This window comes from Cuculus canorus, chromosome Z, assembly GCF_017976375.1.
Source record: "Cuculus canorus isolate bCucCan1 chromosome Z, bCucCan1.pri, whole genome shotgun sequence".
Lineage (NCBI taxonomy): Eukaryota > Metazoa > Chordata > Aves > Cuculiformes > Cuculidae > Cuculus > Cuculus canorus.
This window is the reverse complement of record NC_071441.1, coordinates 34,254,355-34,275,210: the sequence shown is the minus strand read 5'-3', so window position 1 is coordinate 34,275,210 and position 20,856 is coordinate 34,254,355. Positions and strand designations below refer to the sequence as shown.

Sequence of the window (20,856 nt, the reverse complement as noted above, 5' to 3'; positions counted from 1 at the left end):
GTCAAGAAATCCTCTAGTTTCAAGCCATTGTCCGGAAATCCACAAAGGAGTAGAGTGATACAGTGAGCATTGAGGCATATGAGGTTGGAACAGTGGTCATGTGATTAACACATGAATAGCAGGTGGCTTTTCCAAGACTTAATTATCAAAAAACAAAGTTGTGGATACAAGAAGTCTCATGCATATCTTTCCCATCAAATGCAATTCAACTACAAGTCAACAGTTTTATCCAGTACATATAACAGCCTAATCGAGGTCTCTTTGAGCTCTCCTTGCTAGGTGAGTGGCTGTATGGTGGTGATCTCCCCTTGAGCTAGGACACTTCTCAAGGTTGCTTCTTGAATCAGAGGAACCTTTAGCAATGGCAGATCTTTGGTAAGCAACTCATATTGTGCATAATCTTGTAGTATGAAAACTTTGGTTTGTGCCTTGGTAATTTTGATTGCATGTTGAATTGACACTAATGAAACATTAGTGTCCCATATAGCTACTAGTATGAAGCATTCTAAACCTTGCATACATAACCCTGGAGACACGAACTGTCCACTTAGTCTGGACCTAGCTGCTGCGAGACTCCTCTCTGACAAGAAGTTTAGAAAGCAAGAGGGTCCACTCTGAACCCTGTGATTCAAAGGGAGGATCTTCCTTACTGTTTTGTAACCCCAGTCTCCCTGTGTGAATCATTCTGACTGGAGTCTGACTGAGTTTTTTCTTCATCTGTTTCTTTCATGCAGTAATTAAGAGTGAACCTTGGCACTGAATTTTGTGAAGTCGCATTTTTTACAGCAATATATGAAACTCATTTTTGTTACTACCTTTCACAGAGTTTCTTTAAATGATCTAAATTACCCATTTACAACAAATTGGCATAATCAGCAGGATCCTAAATTGGGATTAATGACATACATACGGAGTGTTTACGCTTTCTTTCCACAAGGCTTAATGAATGGGCTTCCTCACGGGGTGCTGAGCTGAACCCAAGCAGATATGATAGCACCTTGCAGCGCACAGCAAGATGTCAAACATTAAGAATAATAAGAAGGGGAATCTTCATTTTGGTTTCTTGCATGCTTCATTCTTTGCCCAACCCCATGTTTCTGACAGATTGGGCTCTATTCTAAGGGTATTATAGGTAAAATCTTGATCTCTCTGGTCTCTTTCATACATAAGGCCAAGAGCTAGTGATTCACCCTCATGTCCTTTCCTTAAACACTCGTCGATCAGTTTCAACTTATATGCTTCTACAAACAACACAAATGTTCTGCTACCAGCAGAACAGTTCTGAAGCAGAAAACACAGCATTTCTCATTCACTTTTACCAGAGACATCTTCCTATAACTTCTTTTGTTAAAAGCACCTACAGTCTCTGGATACCCTCCAGTATCAGTACATGCCATACATAGTGCACAGCTCTACACTTAGTCCCCTTTATCTAAACGAATTTGCTCAGCTTTGTCAGCAAAAAATATTCAGTCATAACTCATTCATACTGGATTTCTCATCAAGCAAAACATTGTATCAATGAAGCAAAAATAGATTAATATAATTATTTCAACCACGTAGCTGTGGTTGTATGTTATACAAGCTGTATACTACTATCAACCAGAAGCTTTTGCTTAAAGAAACTGTCTCATTTAAATAGTGATGTGTCATGTAACAGTGCAATATATGAAGTTACAATGATAAAAATAGAGCATTTTAGGGACAAACAGAATAAAACTGTCAAAGATCTAACTCCCAGTTAAATAACAATACAGTGAATCATGTCTAAAAAGAGAACAGGAAAAAGTCATAATTGCCAGTTAAACTATCGCTTCAGTGAACGTGGGTTTGCTCGTCAGAACAAACCAGGTTTGATATGGCTCTAGATGGTTTCAGCATTTGTCACTGCATGTACAAGTGGACCGCAAAGCAGCACAAAAAGCTTTCAGGAGGAATGGAAAGTGAAGTTCTACTTTAAAACAAGTCTTGTGTTCCACTCACTTAACATAACAGAGACACACCCCCCCTCTCTTGATTTACATCATCTCTATCCATCCTGTCACCCCTGAAACACTTTTTACTGATTTCCTAACTTAACTGCATACCTCATTTTCACTTCAACTGCTGACTTGGACTTGGTGTAGTCCAAGTGTGATCCTCCCAGCAATCACAAACTAGAACCAGGGTGGATCTCTGGATACCATGATGCTTTGTACATACTAAGGCTTGTACTTCTCACGGCTGTCCAAGACAGCTAGGAGAATGTGAAGCAAGGGTGAGAACAAGTCATGAAGGCTTCCCAAATAATCTTTAATAAAAATCTTTATGACTTAGGCAAAAGCACATTTTCTTCATAATTCTTTTTATTATTTCTGTCCTTTTTCTGATGAAATAACCTGAAGGCAATTCACCTGCTATAAGTAAAAGTATTTGGCACTTATGTTAGCTAGGATGTATCTCTTTTAGGAGTACCTACACAGAGCCTCTTGCATTGCTAAGGACTAATTTTAAATGGATGCTTTCAGTGGCTGTGCATTGAAGTTGTGGCAGCAGGTGTATTTGATCTATGTACCTACAATCCAATTATGCCACACCAGAGTCCCTCTGAATGTACCAATCTCTCACATGTTTAGGTAAGCCCAGTAAGTCCCACCTGCTGTAATAAACTCAATGTTATGCCCATAGCTTTACAATCACTTAAAATCGTTGCTAGACATGGTTGATTTGTGAAGAACATTACAGCAATGCAGGCATCCTATGCAGAGCTGAGGAGATCTTCCCATCAGCATTACAAAAGAAACAAAGCTCAGCAGTCTATAGCATACAGCACACCTTTTGATCTCTGCTGGCTTGGTTAAGCTTTCCACTAATGCTAAATAAACACTAAATAAGCAAGGATGCTTTTAATTTATCTTCAAAGTTCCTATAAATGGTAAATATCTGGTGAATAATCAAGTGCCTGGAAAATAAAGATGCAAAATTACAATTTGCATCCTATAGTCTATTTATGTGCTATCTTACATCTTACTAATTATTATTTATTTTATTAAAATTATCGAACTGATGAATATGCTTCTACAATTCTAGATAAAAAAAAAGGCAAAAAAATCCTCAACAAGCAAACAACAGCAAAAAAAAACCAAACCCCCAACAAACAAACAAACCAAAAAACAGATCAAGAAAATCCCGAGATTCTCTTCATTTTCCAAGACCTAAGGATTGGAAAGGTTTTTTATTTCCTTTGCTTGGTGAATTTCTAGTATGAAGGAGACCAGAGGAAGGGATTAAATAATTATATTGAGAATACTTGTAACTTAGAGTGACCCAAAAATGGACAAGTTGAATCAGGACTGGAGACTCATTCAGCAAAATGCCCTAGTTCTGCAGATTTGTAAGGCAGTGATATCATAAAATCATAATAGAAATATGTTAGCTCATAAAGTTTCAAATACTGTCATAATATATACTGGAAATGAGAAGACCCAAGGAAAAGGAAAATAGGAAGAAGAGAGTGGATCATGAAAAGCCAGCTCATTAATGAAGTGAATAAGTGCTGACAGAAGAAAACATAATGCAAATTATTCTAAAAAATGAATGCATTAAAAATGGATTGATTTAACTTTATATGATACTTACAGACTTATGACAGATTATAACTTTCAGTTATTGTATATAATCAGATTTTGTGAAACATCTTATTGTGCTGCAGTTTAGGATCACTGCTACTCTCACATAATAGCTGATTTTTGTGTCCATCTGCTATGGGAATTTTTAGTTTTCTTCTCATGTGATCCTCTGTTAGAAACAGAGCAGAAACACCAAACTTTCCTCCAACCAGGGGCTAACCAATTCTTTGTATTTTTTTACAAAAATTTTAACTAATTTCAGGTTTTAGGAAAATCAGATGTAGACTCTATGTGTTTTTTTTGATTGCGTCTTAAATCTAGCAATGTTCTTTGGAGCAAAATAATCTCTGTGGCAAACTATGAACTAATCACTGCTTCTTAAGAAACCAAAAGAAGTTTAAAGTATTTGTTTGCTCTATTTAAAGAAAGTGGTTGTTAACTTATATTCCTTGGAAGTCTCTACAGTTCCTCAGGATCTACAATATACTCCTATGAGCCATTTAACCGGCATTATAATTTTTGCCAGGGTCTTGAGGCACTCCTAAGCATGCACTGGTATGAAAGCTCCAAAAGGCACTTCTGGTCTTCAGAGAGCGCACAAGGTGCATCTCTCTGTACTGCTTTTTTTTTTACTCTACATGTGCCATCATATGATAGGACTCCATGTGAGTGGTCCAGGCCCACTAGCCCCATTGATTGGAAGGACTGCTGGGTTTGCCCCTTCCTTCACAATGTCACTTGAGAGAAAACAGGGAAGAGATATGGACCAGACTTTCCATCCGTGGACAAGGAAACACAGGATCCGAACACAAAACCCCGCCACTGCAACCAAACAAAATCTTTGCTCAGCAACCTCCTTTCACTCCTCCTAAGCCCTGATTAACATGTCCCTTTTTCTTCCTAAAAGCAGCTGGTGGCAGCAAGCACAGCTCATCTCCTGTTGGCTTGTGCTGCCTGTTTACAGCTCCAAGGAGAGGCATCTGGCAGTGCTGGTTCCGAAAGGAGGTAACATTGGCAGAAGGCACCAGCTCCCATGGCTGACCCTCACACTACCCCTGGCCCTCTGCCTTTCTCCGGCTTCAGAACCACTGCCTTGACGCGGAGCATACTCTGCAAGTCTTAGGAAATGCAACATGATGTTTCTTCTTCGTTTGGAAGACACAAATACCCTCTTAAATTAAGCACCGAGAATGGGGAAAGGTGTCAGGATGAGGGTGGTGTAGGGATTGCTGAGTTTTTTTTAAGACAGGTAGTGTCTGAAAAAACAAAGTGTGAGCAGTTTGCAACTCGCTTCCCAGCAATGAAACCAGGGAATCTATTCCCAGGCTAAGGAGATTTTGGGAAACTATCTTCTATTGTGAATCCCTTAGTTACACATTTACAAAGGGACATCATACACATGGAGATTTCATTTTACAATCAAGATTATGATTCAGACTAGATAAAAGCATACAGCTGACTAGCATGGACATTCCCACCTTAAGGTATACATCCATAACATTACACTAACACTTTTGTGCTTTTTTTCTTTCCTTTTAATATGATGTCCTTAGAGGGCATATTACTCCTTAAACAAATTAACACAAGTTCTCAAGTTATCTCAGGGTGGTTATTTCAAAAGACAATGCAATATTTCATAATAAACATTTATAACCAGGTTTTTAACAAAGTAATTCATCATATAAACAAAGAAATCAGTCAGACACTAAATAAATATTTGTACTGGTAAATACTAGCATTTGTTTATATCATGTAGGACTTGATCCTGCAAGCCCTCTGTATACATTTTTATCCCCACTGAATGATTGATTGAATTCCTTTTTCTAGTCTAGTATGTTACTTTGAGTTGAGCAAATACTTTCTGGCCATTAAGTCAAGCAACTGAAATTAGCACTGGAATATATCCCAGCAGGCAATGATTTCCTTAGATGCTTCTGCAAATCTTTTTTTTTTTTTTTTTATGTTTATGAACATCACAAACATTTATCAACAGGCATTCAGTTTTTGATATTTACATTCTGACTTGCATCGATTAGTCGAGATTGACCAAGTAACTTCTACGTTCCTTGTTCTTGGCTCTTTTATTGAGCAAAGCATGACATTTGCACTCAATTTTAAAAGTGGTTCACAAGAATAATTTCATAGTTATACTAGACTTTACTTTCTCCAGACATTTGAACTAACAATACTGGGATAGGAAGGCAAAGCCTCCAGAAGAATAACAAGCTAGGACCTCTCCTTGGGGAGGGCAGATAAGCATGAATTACCTTTTATCTGTTCTCATTCACCACAATTACTAACTTCTCCAAGGCAAGGAGAATGGCTTTTTTGCAAACGTATAAAAAGCTATGGCCAGCCCTTTAATTCTGAGTTTATTCACTCTTTTTCAGGACTGCCTTTTTGCATGGTAAATCCAGAAGTGACAACCAGAGATAACGCTCGTTAACCGACATATGCACCCTCCTTGTGCCTTTGGACATTTATCAGGATGTCTTTTGCAAATAGATTTGTCAGTAAATTAAAGTCTCTTAGGTATGTTTTGAATGGAAACACTGAAGGAGTTAATTACAGATGAAGAACTTGTAGACTTAAATTACATAATTACTTTCTTTTTCTTACTGAGCTCTATTTGAAATACAGTTTGAAATCAAGGTTACTGAGGTTTTTAAATGTTTTCACTGTATTAAAAGTTTGGCTGATTTCTTATGGTTTCTTGGATGCCTTTGAGCTTTTACTACAGCATACCATGAAACGTTCCAAGAATGTGGCAACAACGATTGTTACAAATCGCTGCATGAAATGAAAAAGAACCATTTTGAAGTGACTCTATCTATACATAGAGATATATACACATGTACACATATACACATGCAAGCATATACGTATACACACACATATATATATCCCTATGTCAAGATACAGAAATAATATACATACAGAAATAGATTTTATTATCTCTTATGCTGGTATCATTTTAAATACTCAGTCTGTGAATCCACAATATGACAACTTCAGATTGTCCAGGAAAGAACTAAATCAGTTTTATAACCTCCACTAATATAAATATATTGGCAAAGAACTTGGACCAGCAATAGTAAATTTTGAAACTTAAATAATCACTCTACAATTATTTTAATTTTAACAAGAAATTGCTACATATTAATGGCAAATGTAAAAAAAGATACAGCTTTAACTTCTAAGATTTTGTATCAAGTGCAGCTTTATGAGAGGATTGTAAAAGAAAAGTATGCATTAGAGGCTCCTACTAATAAAAGAAACTGCAACTTATGCTAGGTGTTTCAAAAAACAAATATTGCATGCCTTCACTTTATCATAAATGTTAAGTCATAGTTTCTTCTTGCCTGCAAATGAAGAACGTTGATTCACAAATCTTCTAAAGTATACATAAGCATTTAATTAAATCCTGTTCATTGTGAAAATAAGGTTCATTTACACTTAAGAGTGAACAACAATGAGGATTTTGTTATTATAACAAGACATTTAAGGACGTTGGTAGCCAGTACCAGTAGTATTTGCAAGTAGCTCCTCAGCTTTTCTTTTTCTTAAAAAATAAAAGTACAGATAGTTATTAATTTACTTTAAAAATTCTAAAGATGAAGAAAAGTAGCATTTATACATATAAGTCCTCATATAAATTATAAAACTCAAGTTTATCTTATAGAGTTCCATCCCCAGAAGAAACATAAAGCACTTTTGTGGTACCTTCACCAGTAAATATTTTTATCACAACAAAGCTGAGAAATGCAACAAAAAACTGCATCCCAAAGCTAAAAGAGAACATTCTTCTGATGCAGTCTCTTGTGACGGATGTTCTCCATGGGATCATATGATTGCCATGACTTGACTGAATTTCAAATATAGGAAATACGAAGGAATTCACCTTACCAGTTCTATAGGTATAAGAAACGTCAGTGAACAGTGAACAGCAAACATCCCATTTAAGGTAAACAGTCTTTGGAAGACAATGAGGAGGGAGGGAGTTTAAAACCACAACAGCAAAATCAAATAATAATAACAATAATGAGGTAAACTCCCCTAAAAAGGCCAAATAGGCAGAGATGTCAGGACAGAGTTCGATTGTACCTGATACCCATATGTTTCTGTAGCCAGAGTTCAGCGAGATGCATGGTAGAGGCAAATGTACTTGCTTTGGACCCTAAGCACATTTTATATTGTTTTGGATCTAAACTGGGGTCACAATGAACTGGATGAAAAATATGGACAACTCCTACTTCTTGACTTCTAAAAGCCTTCAAGCCAGATGTTATCACTTTAGTAAAGAGGTCTACATCCTCAAGTCCCCAGCCTTGAATTGAGGTATCAAATCCACCAGCAGTAAGAAGATCACTTTTGTATATACAGGTAATTCCAAATCCATACTCCCTCCAAAATCCATTTCTTTTTGTGAAAACAAAACTACTGTCAGGTGGTGGGTTGTCTCCGTATATTACTTTTGGATCATATTGGCTAAAGATGATAGGGTAGTAAACCTGTTCTCCCTGAATAGTGTTATCCCTGCATCGCTGGAGGAAGTCTGATGTGAATAGCAAATCAACATCACAGAACAGCAGCAAAGTGCCATTGTCAAATTGAGATGAGGCAATTTGAAGACCTAAACCTCTAGAAAACTTTCTTGCCATTGGAATTAGAGTCATATCTGCTTTAGGATACTTAATGCTGTATTCTTTCAACAGCTCTATGTGTTTGCTGGAGTCTTGGCCTGACTCAGAACTAAAAAGAATTATTGCCAATTTTATATTCTGTCTGGGAATCAGACAAGTCTTCTCAAAGTTATCCATAAATCTTGAGAAAATGTCAAATCTTCCTGTTAGAGGGACAAGAATATGTATTTTCTTGTCACTGCGTCCCTCAATGTCTTTGGTACCTTGGAATGATGAGGAAAAAGTCTTTAAAGAATTTGAAAGAAAAGAGAAAGGTTGAGTGTCAGTGTTGGAATCTTCTAGTAGGCTTCTTACATCCAGCTCCTCTGCTTCTTTGAAGAAAGGCTTGCTAAACAATTGCTGAAGGTAAGCATGGCGTCTCACTGGAACTGTAACTTTCCGTCCTTTGTGCCTTTTGTACAAAAGCAGCAAATCCAGGATGTACTCCACTCCATGCAGCGGGTCCACCCTGCGGTAGCCATACTGTATTTCCTTGAAATCAATGAGCCTTCCTCTAGATCTAGAGTTCTCATTTATCATTTCCATTACTTGCATCACAGTGTCATCCAGCGCAGCCCGCAGGATGTTGCTCAGGCTCTGCCGGGGTGGCTGGTTCTCTACCATAGAGTAAAGAAATTTTCCTGTCAGGAACTCCCAGTCGATGACTTCATCCCTTTCACGTGGCTGGAAATGATTGAAAGACGGCATTATTCCGAGTTGCTGATCTTCCTTATTTACTTCACTGTTACTGAGCTTGCTCATCAGGGCACTTTCTCTATGGAGCTGAATGGTCTGATAGCGCAGTTGAGAAATTTTGCGACTCAGTATGTAATTATGCAGCCTATATTGATAGGCTGGTCTTTTGTTTGGATGAAGGGTTATGGCTGTGTGAATCTTGCTGTTGTGAAGATCTTGAATATAACCCTTGCGGTTGTGTTCATAGTTTTCATGGAACAACTGCTGCATCTGGAGAGAGAGAGGGACAGGGAAAAAAAAAAAAGTGAGACATATTAAGAGATATTAAGTGGAAGCATTTCTACCTACAAAAAGACCCACATAGGTACTATTGCTTATTACCTGTTCCTATACACCATAGCTATTTTTAGGCACAGAACTTTAAAGTATTCCTTAGCAATTATTTACAGTGTCTTGGTCTCAGTTTCACTATTGTCCACAGTAAGCAAATATGGTCCTCTAACTAAACAGAAGGGCAGATATCCTGCATTTAACTTTACATCATCTAACTGCAAACCCAAACAAAACACCTACCTCAAGGTCTCTGAGTTCCTAGATGCAGGCTGAATTCTGCTATGGGTGAAATACTATGTCTTCACCTACATCTAACCCCTTATTAGCAAAGACCCTTACTGAAAGGTTAGCAACACTGATGATGTTTTTTAAGAGGACCTTGATTTTATACCTACAGAGCACAAAGCTGCTTGTGTTTCCTACAGACACTTCCAAACAGGTAGTGCTACTTAACATTCAAAAACTGAATGGACTCTTCAGTCAAACTAATTTGTTTTCTATGCAGGTGAAGAATTCAATGACAGAATATTGAAATATGTGTGTTGGCAGGGATAAACATAACAGAGATTGTCAATTAAGCTATAGGTCATGCCAGTATAACTCACTTTGAGTAATTTCCAGTATATTTCTATGGCAAGTAAAAACATTCTGCTTCAGTCAAATCAGCAATTGTATTATTTCCAAAAGAGTGAAGAGATACGTGTTGTGGCTGAAGCACAGGACTAGGATTTACAATTTTGTCCTTTCTGTGCTAACAGCTAAACTATGATCAAATCATAAAACTTTCTCTGATTCAGTTTCCTTCCTAAAATAAAACTTAGCCCATTATTAATTTAATGTGATAAATATTTATTCTTAAATGGGAAGTCATATGGAGGAGTAAAATATTAACATCATAAATACATTGAAGACCCACCACTCTTTGCTATACTAATACATACTAACACCGGAGAAATAGAATTATCTCCTGTGAGTAGCAGATAAAGGAGAAGAGGCCGCTCTTTCTCATCTGCCAACAGACTGGTCTATAATTAATAAATAAGGAATATGGGCTAATTAGATAGAAAATGTTGTTCAAGGAGGTGTTGTAAGCTTGAGCTAAAATCAGATTTTTTAGTGAGTATGAAAAAACATACATAGTTACAGAATTACTCAAATAATCCTTATTCACAGAACTCCTACCTAAATCTGCCAAAGCATATTTGTTTTGTTCTGGGAAGTGAGTATTTTGCTGATGAGATGAGATGAGATGAGATGAGATGAGATGAGATGAGATGAGATGAGATGAGATGAGATGAGATAGACCAGGCACATGAGGGTTTGGGCGATTTCTTTGCTATCACAGAGAACAAGAACCAACATCATCAGTACTGAGTCAGCATTTAACCAGAAATGCTGGCAAAATTGAAATATGGGTCCCTTGAGACAAGAGATGAACACAGGCAGGTCAGGCAGATTAGAGAGTAGGGAGTGAACTACAGAAAAGTCCCTGGGAAAGGCTAGGTGAGGATATGTGCACTTTGAAAGAATAATTTTCCCTTCTCCCTCTGTAGTTTGTATTTTGAGTTATGGAAAAAGACCAGTTGACCAGGTCAGATTTCCACCTCTCCAGTTTTAAGTCACACTTCCTCCCTGGCTCCCATTATCCAAAGCTGCCTACTGTGTGCTCTGCAAGGTGATCGTGCTTTTGTATTTCCACATTTTCAGGAAAATGTTGAACCATGATTTTCATGTCTAGAATTTCACATTAAAGTCCCTCTATCGAAAAATAAAGAAAAAGAAGATGTATAAGTTGAAAACCAAGAAAGGGAATGGCTGTTTGATGGCTGAAGGGTATTAGCATCTTTCCACAGGTGCCATGACACTCCAGTCTTTCCTAAGACCTCTACTCATAAAGAATTGATTGAATTTTTCTTCACCCACAACAAAGAATGCTATTTGAGTACAACTGACACAACCTTTACACATTTAAGCTACGGTATCTGAATTTTCATGGTAAGCTTCATTTAAAGAAGTATGATGTATTTTATCCAAAAGATTTTTAACAGATGACAAACTATCAGTGTAAAACTAAATGCTATCCTCCTGTTGTAGAAATTCTTCCATAACCCTTGACTTATTACAATGTAAGTTTCACAGTGGATTCTTAGCAGCACTCATTTAAAACAAAAATCCTCTTAACAAAAATAACACATTTTTATTACATTCTAGTTTCAGATGCTTTGGTTTCTTAGATATGCTCCACTGAAATCATAGTGAGATGATGTACTCCATTATAGTAATGATTTTGCTTTTGACAATAAACAACAGATTAACAGCAGCAATGAAAAAAAAATCAACTCTGTAATACATTATCACACATACACAAAATCATACCTATCAAATTTAAATAATGTTACTGAGCACTGTTAATAGATCTCAATACAGAGAACAGAGTTCAGAATGAACACGACACAGAAATCAAACTCTTCCTGAAGGTAGTAGGTTTTAATCTTGGTGCCACGCAGTGATTTGTTTTCAATACTGCAAGACAAAAATATCTTTTGCAACTCAAATGATTAACATCTAGATGAAAGCAATTCAAAGTTAAGTTTTCTTTGAAATTTCTAAGCAAAGTGGTCAAGTCTAGGAGGCAAAGGGAAAGATAATTAGTTTCACAGAGAAAGGATCTTTGCAGGGGCCTCAATCGATGAATGCAATCATAACTGATCTGGAAAAGGAGGTGATCTGGGAGGTGGCAAGGTTTACTGAACATAGATTAAAATTATTCAGTATGATTTAAGCAAACCTGCCTGCAAAAGTTTTCATGATTTTAAATAGATAGGTAATAAAATGCCAGCTTAAATTCTGTGTAGATAAATGCAAAGCACATGTGAAGACGGCAATCCTAAAAATACCTGGAGGGTGTCAAACTATTTGCAAGCTGCTGACACTCTGAACAAAGAATTGAGTTACACGGTGGGCAATTCTGTGCAAATGTCACATCAGTGTTCAATAGCTAGGAAAGGAAAAGCAAAGAGGATGAGGATGAGTCTCGAGCAAATTAGAAACACCATTATATGGCTCTGTCCGCAGTGCACCTGAAACTTGAAGGCTGTATCAATACAGCCTTATGTCATATCTCATCAATATGTCCCATCCAAAACTGATAACATAAGAGGAGAAAGGTGCTAACATAGGCCATAAGATGATCACACATGTAGATTGTTAGATGAATAGATGGCTAGGGCAAAAGGCAGTAATCCAAAGGCCAACCCTGAGATCTACAGTCAGTAGCACCACAAGGGAAATGGATAGGAACAGTCACTGTCTCTTCTCACATGAAGAACTATAGCACATACAATAATGTTCTCAATACTCAAAACCAGAAAATGAAATACTTATGTAAGTCAACCACAGAACTCACTAGGACAGCAAGCTGCTGGTGGTAAAACTTTGCACAGCTTCAAAGTGTAAGCCAACAGCTTTATGGGAGATTTCCATCATTGCTAGGCACGAAGACATGCTTTTTCCAGAACATTGCTGTACTGCAGACTCCTGAAGTCGCAGCTGAGGTTGTATCACAGTATGTCTTTACTGTATTACACCCCTGCCTTGGCTTTTACTGGTTACTGCAGAGAGAGGATGTCTGGTCAAATGAACGTTTAGTATAACACGACACAATCACTCGGTGTTCACTGAAAGCACAGAATGGGAGGAGTTGTCTTCAATTCAATATGAGGAGGCATAATGTTTTGGGTTTTTTTTTTCATATTGCACAACTTTGTGACTTTCCCAAAGAGTCTGCTGTCTTCTGAACAATTATTACAGCACAACTAATGCAAGACTTGGCAAGAACTTCCACTTGCCCCTTTTCATGCCAGCTGAAACTAGTAGTTGGCAAGAAATGTGAACAATCTAATCATTCTCTGAGGAACTCTGACCTGCAAGCAGGAATTAAAAAAATAATAAACAAACTAGAATAAAGGCAATGCTTTACTATTGTGGCAGAGAAATACAATAGCTAATACATAAGCACACTGTAATTTGCATTGGAAGCTCTGAAATCATTGTAATACCTGTGACTTACTGATGTAATAAAAAATGAAAGTTCCTATTACATATACACAAAAGCCCAAACCAGCCTACTATATTACTGCAAGATTATCACATATTAAAAGATTTAATAGAAACATGGCTTTTAAAATTAATACGTTTTTCCCTTGAGCACTGTTTAAGACGTGGACTTCACCCTCTATCCACTCTAGCTCTTCCTAAATCAATAGTAGTATTAAATTGTTAACCATTTTACCTACACTGGACTTAAAATAAATTTAGAAATAAGATGAACAGGAACTATTCCCAGTCTTTCTTCATCACGCTCTTCAGAGTTTAGCTCTGCTAAAAATGAAGGTTTATTTACTATTTCAGATGACTTTGAGGGGTGTTTCATGCATATGAATAACACCTGTAAAATCTACTGTGTTTGAGATGATACTGTTTGGCTGAACAGCCAAAGTAAGATGGGTACCTTAATCAAAGGATGAGTTAAAAAGCCTAAAATTAGGTAACTACAGGCACATTAGAATGTTCTCAATAGTATAATAAAATGCAATAGTATAATAAAATGCAACACTAAGCTACGGGTGATCACAAATTTCTGGATAAGAAGAAAGATTTCAGCAAGTCTTTTTTTCTGATGATATAGTATTTGCTTTTTTTAATAAGAATTAATTATGTATCATTAATTCGTGGCGGACAGCCTTCCTACAAACAGACATTACATTGAAAACGCCTAACATCCTCATTCTATTTGCAGCCTTCTGCTGACAGTTGTTCCTTATGTTTCCACTTAGGGTAACACCTTAAAAACAGCTTTAGATTTATAACAATGCTTGGCGATGTAATAGCTTTTTATAAAACAACTATTTATTGTTTATAATGCATCTGAGTAACCACGTTTTGAAGCATTTTGGCACAAAACCAGAACAGGGATTCATGTTTCACTGTTCAAATTATTACAAAGGATTAAAACCCGTTGTTGTCTTTATATTACATTAAGCCTTTTTGGACCATTACCACTCCACCCCCATTTCTCACATTAGTCAAGACATTGGACTGATATTAGTTCAGCACATTGCAAGCCAGGTGACATCAAGAAAAGCTAAGACAAAGCACTCATGAAATAGTGCTGCTCTGTTAATACTCGTAGAATTTTTTTGTCATCTCATCTCTTTTTAGATTTAAACTAAAAATTCATTCCAAATCTCGAAGTTTTCTTGCAATGTAGGATAGCCAATACAAGAAAGATGTATAAAGTCATGCTGTTTTGTGTATGATTCTCTCTGTCTTCTTGTTATAGGGATACTTCACTAAGCACATATGTTAGAAAAAGAATGATAAGTACTTGAACTTCTGTAATTTAGCCTCTTATAAGACAAATTAAACAGCACTGACATGCAAGTAAAGCAGCCTACATGCAAGACAACAGCAAAACACTTTAAATTACCCTATCACCTAAATGGAAAAATTGTGGAGATGGTTGCATTTCAGAAGTAAACATGTTTAAGGAAACTAGGCTGAGCTTCTTTCAGCTTGCTAGGCTTTGTCTGCCTGGTGTCACTAACCCTTATTTTGTGCCCTTATTTGGCAGAAACCAGCTTTCAGAGTAAGAGTACCACGGGTAGGTGATAAGGAAAGGGTGAAAGATTAAAAATCTGGTAACAGTGACAATGAACAGTAGCCTCCCATTCACTGCCAATCTTCTTTCCACTGGCAGGTGAAAGAGAAAAGGTGAGCTCAGGGGTTTTGATGATGCTGAAGATCTGACTTATTTCCTATTCTGGATGAAAAAGCAGAAGTGATCATGGAGAAAGCATAACTATTTTTCCTAATACAGCTTAAGCTTCATGCAACCCAGTGATCTTCAGACTTGTGATTGCTCCTACATCCTCATATCATTGAGAACCCATGAGAGGAAAGCCCATCCACATTCTCATTTAGTTACACAGTGAGACATTGGCAAGTACAATGGGACCAGCTACATGTTTACAAAATGTGTTTTGGAAACTGAACAGGTCCTCCTCAGCACTAACTAAATATAACTGCAGTCCAGCAGGTAAATCCATCTGCAGCTTTGCCATTCATTTGCCTTGCTACTGAAGGTGATTTGTCACAGTAGCATTGCCTGCTATTGCATCCAGGCGAAAGCCTTAAGCATGCATATCTCACACCTTTTTGAAGATCTTGGTAGGACACAGACACTTCCTTAGGCAACAGGTCCATGAAGAGGCAGTCCACCCTCATGCAAGCCAAACCCTCCTGAGTCCTTGGGGTAAACTGCTAAATTAGATCTCACCCAGGTTCCAGCCAAGCCACAAAGGCTGCTGCAGCTCCCCACACAACCACCTTTCCCCAGGTCCCTGCCGCTTGCTCACTCGTGGTGGCTTTTCTTCAGGTACTTTGGAAGCTCTCCTAGAAATACGGATTCTGATTTTATTCCTGGAGTAAAGAAAGATGTCTAGTATTTGACAGCTGCTATCTGGGTAAAAGATTTAGGAGATTGTTGCTTTAATTTCTAAGTAAACTGTTCCGCTGCTGGGAGAAAGAAGAGCTGATACCTGTTCCCTACTTGTCAGTGATCTCTAAAAAAGATCCAGATCTGGGAGAACTGTGTCAAAGACTTTGACTAACTGTTTGTTCTTTTCTGAGCTTGCTGACAGTTAATGTTTATTCCCAACCAATTTTTTTTTTTAATTTCCCTACAAACAAGACAGCCTTTTGACAGCTTTGTATACAGCTCAGAGAACTTGAAACTGTGTAACTTCCTGCAGCAGTACCTATAAAAATGATTCAGAAAATATAATTCTTTATATACAGAAATTCTATCTTCAGAGTGTAAAAGCTAAGACAATTCTTTTAGGATCAACAAGTAGTACAGTAAAACGATCTCATGCTGAGCCCTTATGTAATTTGCTGTAATCAAAGTGAAGAAAAGAATTTTTTTCTCCAAATATTAAGATTATTTCAATGATTTCACTTATAGATATACTGCATAAGACAGAATCAGAGTTGATTAATAAGAATTATTTCACAAATTTTAAGATATATTTTATAACTGTTATTGAGCATTTTAGGAACATTACAAATTTACTACTACATCATTTGTATTAAGACCTTATAATATTTTATCATGGTATGCTTAATTTCATTACGATGGTTTACTAGTTACCTATAATCTGTATCAACTACACTTTACAAGAAATACTAGCTTTAATGTACTTGTATTATTACTTACAGAATTTGTATTATATTTTTTTAAAAGCACTGCAAAATTTGATCACAAAAGGGATCCATAATTACTTACAGGAAAACAAAAACATATCTTCATTGTAAGTCACTAAACTTCCCACAAGTGTGAATCACACACAACAGTTCATCAGAGCATTTAGAATTATTTCTACCAACAAAACATACTTTTTTTAAATATACAGTAGAGACAAGTGCTTAATTGTTAACTTCAAGAAGCAAAAGAAGGTGAAAATTATTTTACCAGTATCTTACACTTAAGCATAGATAATTTCTGAAGATATTTTACAACTATCACTGAATTATAAAACTTAAAACCAAGTTTTTCTGTTAGTAAAAATAATAAAGTTTTATTATGACTATGGAATTATTCATTAAAATAAGTGAAAGTTACAATTAACTCTGCTACATAATATGCATCTTTTGAAGTGTGTAAGTATTTTACTTCTTGATCTTAAACTGTCCTTTATTCTGTGTGACAGTTTTGGCCATATAAAGGCAAAACCATTAAAATCTGTAAAATTATTAGCCTCCAACACTTGCACCATTAAAAAATAGAAAGTCTTTAAAGCTCACGTATTTAGTCCAAATTCTATCATTTGGAGTATGGAAAAAAGACAAAATGGTGATTTGACAATTGATTATCTTTTCTGAAGAATTTCAGTGTGTCTGGTGCAATGAGTTAGTGTATTTGTTTAATGATAAACTCTACTAAAACATGGAGTAATGCATCTGTGTATCCGATGATAGATCACTGTAATTATTCTTGTAAGTGCACTAAGCACAGATTATATAGAAACTAGAAATGGGTTTTTTTTGTGCTATATGCATAATACCATATTTGGACCTGTAACTATCCCACTTTACAGGATTACCCCAGAAGGAATTTTTACTGACTATTTCCCTTTTGTTACACAGCCAAAGGTCATAGGCAAGTCCATTATTTTCACGACAATCTGTTTTTTTAAAGCTTTTGATTTCCTGATCCTCTGTTTTATCACAGAGAATTAGTTGAACATTTTGTGGCTTGTGACATACAATGTGGATGCTTGTGCATCAAGCAACTAGTATGTGTTTGCCTACCATTGTGGCCAATAATCTGCAATCAATGTATGTTATTCTTTCCACACTCGTGTTCCCAGCAGTACTCATATATTTATATTCAGATCATCCCGACAGCCCTTCCTCCCACAAAAACCCACAGACTTCCAAGAAACCATTCAAATCTTGACAGCACTCTGAACAGTTTTTATCACGGGTATACTCAGTATAGTAAGAAGGCTGAAGTTCTCCATAGTGTTACACCGGAGAGCAGTTTGTTCTATGATTGTACAAAGGTGCACAGGGTAGTACTTCATAAATAATTAGCTACAGCTTCTCCTAACAAAACCGGTCATAATGCATCCTTTCTGTTCTTCACTTGCAGAGACCAACCATTTGGTATGACGTGTTTAAGAGCCTTTGTCCATCCAGTCGTACTTCACGCTAAGCAACTGCAATTGCAACCAGGGAAGTAACATCCTGTAATGGGCCTGAGGCTGTGCTGCCTGGCTGTGCTTCACACCATGACTTCATTCCTATCATACAAGCAGATACAAGGACAGAAGTTCAGCACGTGATCTGGACTCCTGTCACATTGCCTGATGTGGGAAAGTAACTTCCTCCGCTCACAACCCCGACAGCTGCAATGCATGAAATTTCTACAGTTGAATGAGGAATGGGAACATTATCTCCTGTGCCTCAATTTTATGGTGCAACAAAAAAAAAACCCTAATGTTTCTACAGCCTTTATGCTTCAAGTACACCAAGCAGGTGACCTTAATACAGTGGGAGAGAACTACTTTATAAAAGAAATCAGCCTCCTGCATACCCCTGCCCCGGTAACACCACCATCTATAAACAGTGTGAGGCTGCTTTCTCATCTAAAATCCTTACACTTGTAAATCCTTGTAAAAGTGATATTTTACAAGGTACAATACTCTTTACTGGGAGATGAGTGTCTCTGCAAACTACAACAGTCTAACACAAAGAATCTGCAAGCCTGTGCTTTACTTAACCTGTTATCCACTACAGAAAACGTGTGTCTTACAGTGCTCTGCAGGAGCTAAAAAGGTCTTCCTTAGCTGAATCAATCATAAGTGTCCTAACTTTTGAAGTATTTCAGTAATTCAAATGTTGAAGAAAACATTAAGAAAAAGCCATCATGTCTTCTGATTCATCTGAAAAAATATATTTTAAAATTATATCTCAGGGCTACAACCCTGAGATGCAAGATAAATTGCTTCAAAGCAGAAATGATTCTCTGCACTCTAGCTGGTCACATTTCTGGATAAATGAAAGGCTCTAAATGAAAGCAATTATTTGTGTTTAATATTCACATTGTACTTAGCATTACAGCCTACAAAAAAGAAATGCTGTTAAGTGTTATCTATCAGTGCAGCCAATTATTGGTACACAAAAGGTTTTTCCTCATTGCTGGATTTTCAGAGTCTTTGACAATATTACTGTTTGAGACTAAAATTTGAGGCTAAAACAAAAGCAGAAAATGTTTTTTAAGCTGTTCTTATGGCTTTCGACCCTCAGTTTTACCTAATGTTTTGCAGAATCCATTTTGATGCAAAAGACGACAAAATTGAACAGATCTATGCTCCCCAAAGGCCACCACAGTCATTTGGAAACACAACTTCTCTTTCAATAAACACTAAGAGGAATAATAGGAATGTCTGTATTAGAGGATTTTTCTATATAAGCCAGGTACCGAAACAGTTCTCCTTTTAAGATTAGCATCACAATTATTTATTAAGAGCTAATTAATATAAACTGCCCTTGCACAGTCATAGTAATTTTACCACATCATTCTGTCACCCTCCAAACACTTCTTTTCTCAAAAAACATGACTCTGGGGAACTCGTTAAGTAATATTAATCCAGTGCAACCTGATACAACTTTGATCACCAGCCTTGACCTGAACCTGATTGAAGAGCAAGAGACAGGACCAGATTATTGCCAAGGTCACTTTAACTTAAATTATTCTACCACCCTACAATTCTATGTTATTAAGTATTCTGGTATTACAAAACATAATTTGAAAAGAAACATATGGCACAATTTTTTACTGTATTATCAGTATTAGGGAATCTGCAGCTGGCATTCTCCAAAACACTTTCACAAAAATATAAGCTCGGGGAGACTGGAAACACTGGGAATTCAGGTATTTTTAACTTGTTAATACACTACTTACGCTACATGGCACTAACACAGAGGCAGAAGTGTAACTCAATTAAAAATTTTCTGGAGTAACTCCACCTTAGAGAGATGCCGCTTCCTCTGATCATTTATCCTTTTTCCCCTTTATCTTACCCACAGTTAAATTTTTCACCTACTTCTTTTCTTTGGAGTTTCTTTCCCATTTGCAGACTTCTGGAAAGTATTAAGATACAGTAAAAAATAATAATTCACCTGTGCTTAGTTGACACACTTCCAATTGATCTATACATCGGGTATTTGGTTTGGTTGTTTTTTTGGTTTTTTTCCCCTGCAACTTTCAGGCACCTTAAAAAGAGCTGGCTGATATTTTAGTAGCAAGCAGCTGATATCATGAAGACTGCTGTATAATGTGTTGTGAAGAATACGATATTTCCTTTTTGCTAAGATGATTATATGAACATCAAACATATAAATGGCAAATGAGAATACTCAGCTTAATGCTGAATGCTCGATACTTATTTCCTGATCAAAGTAGAACTGTTAAAGTACAGCCTGAGCAGAAAAAGTAGTTTACTAAAGTTCTCTGAACAGCCCAGGAAGTTTAGAATAGATGTTAGTAAGAAAGAGACATTTTAAAATGTTGGAACAAGAACTCAAAAGGCAAAGAATCACAGAAGAATAACAATGGGAGGTCAACCTATATGACAGCACTAACAGTGCTCCACTACTAACAGTGTGCTCCTAATACCACCACAAAGTAAGTCTTGCCTACACCCATCTCCTCCCACCGGGAAATTAAGCTGTACTAGGAATGCTCACACAGCTTGAATTAGGGAATTAAGCTACAGGGGACCATGAGAAATAAGCACTGGGTTCATGAAAAAGGCAGCTTTTCTAATACTGAACAGTTGCTAGACAGATCAGCCCCAAAAGGGGTTTGGAACTGCTAGCCAGAACAGTGCTGGTCCTTGGCTGTAATGCCAAATGATTAAGGTTTGCTATCTCCTGTGGACTGCAAGGGAGTTTGGTGAGTTTCTCAATGA

The 20,856-nt window shown here is 36.9% G+C and overlaps 1 protein-coding gene across 1 annotated transcript in view; it reads right to left on the bottom strand.

Annotated features, from left to right (window-relative positions):
• Window positions 1–5,146: 5,146 nt before the first annotated feature.
• The window catches only part of CHSY3 (chondroitin sulfate synthase 3), a 113,070-nt gene continuing 97,360 nt past the window's right edge, over window positions 5,147–20,856 (bottom strand). Inside the window, exon 3 of the mRNA XM_009568153.2 lies at window positions 5,147–9,256. Within this exon, the coding sequence (XP_009566448.2) occupies window positions 7,691–9,256 (1,566 nt within the window). The 3' untranslated portion in view covers window positions 5,147–7,690. The remainder of the gene's footprint in view (window positions 9,257–20,856) is intronic.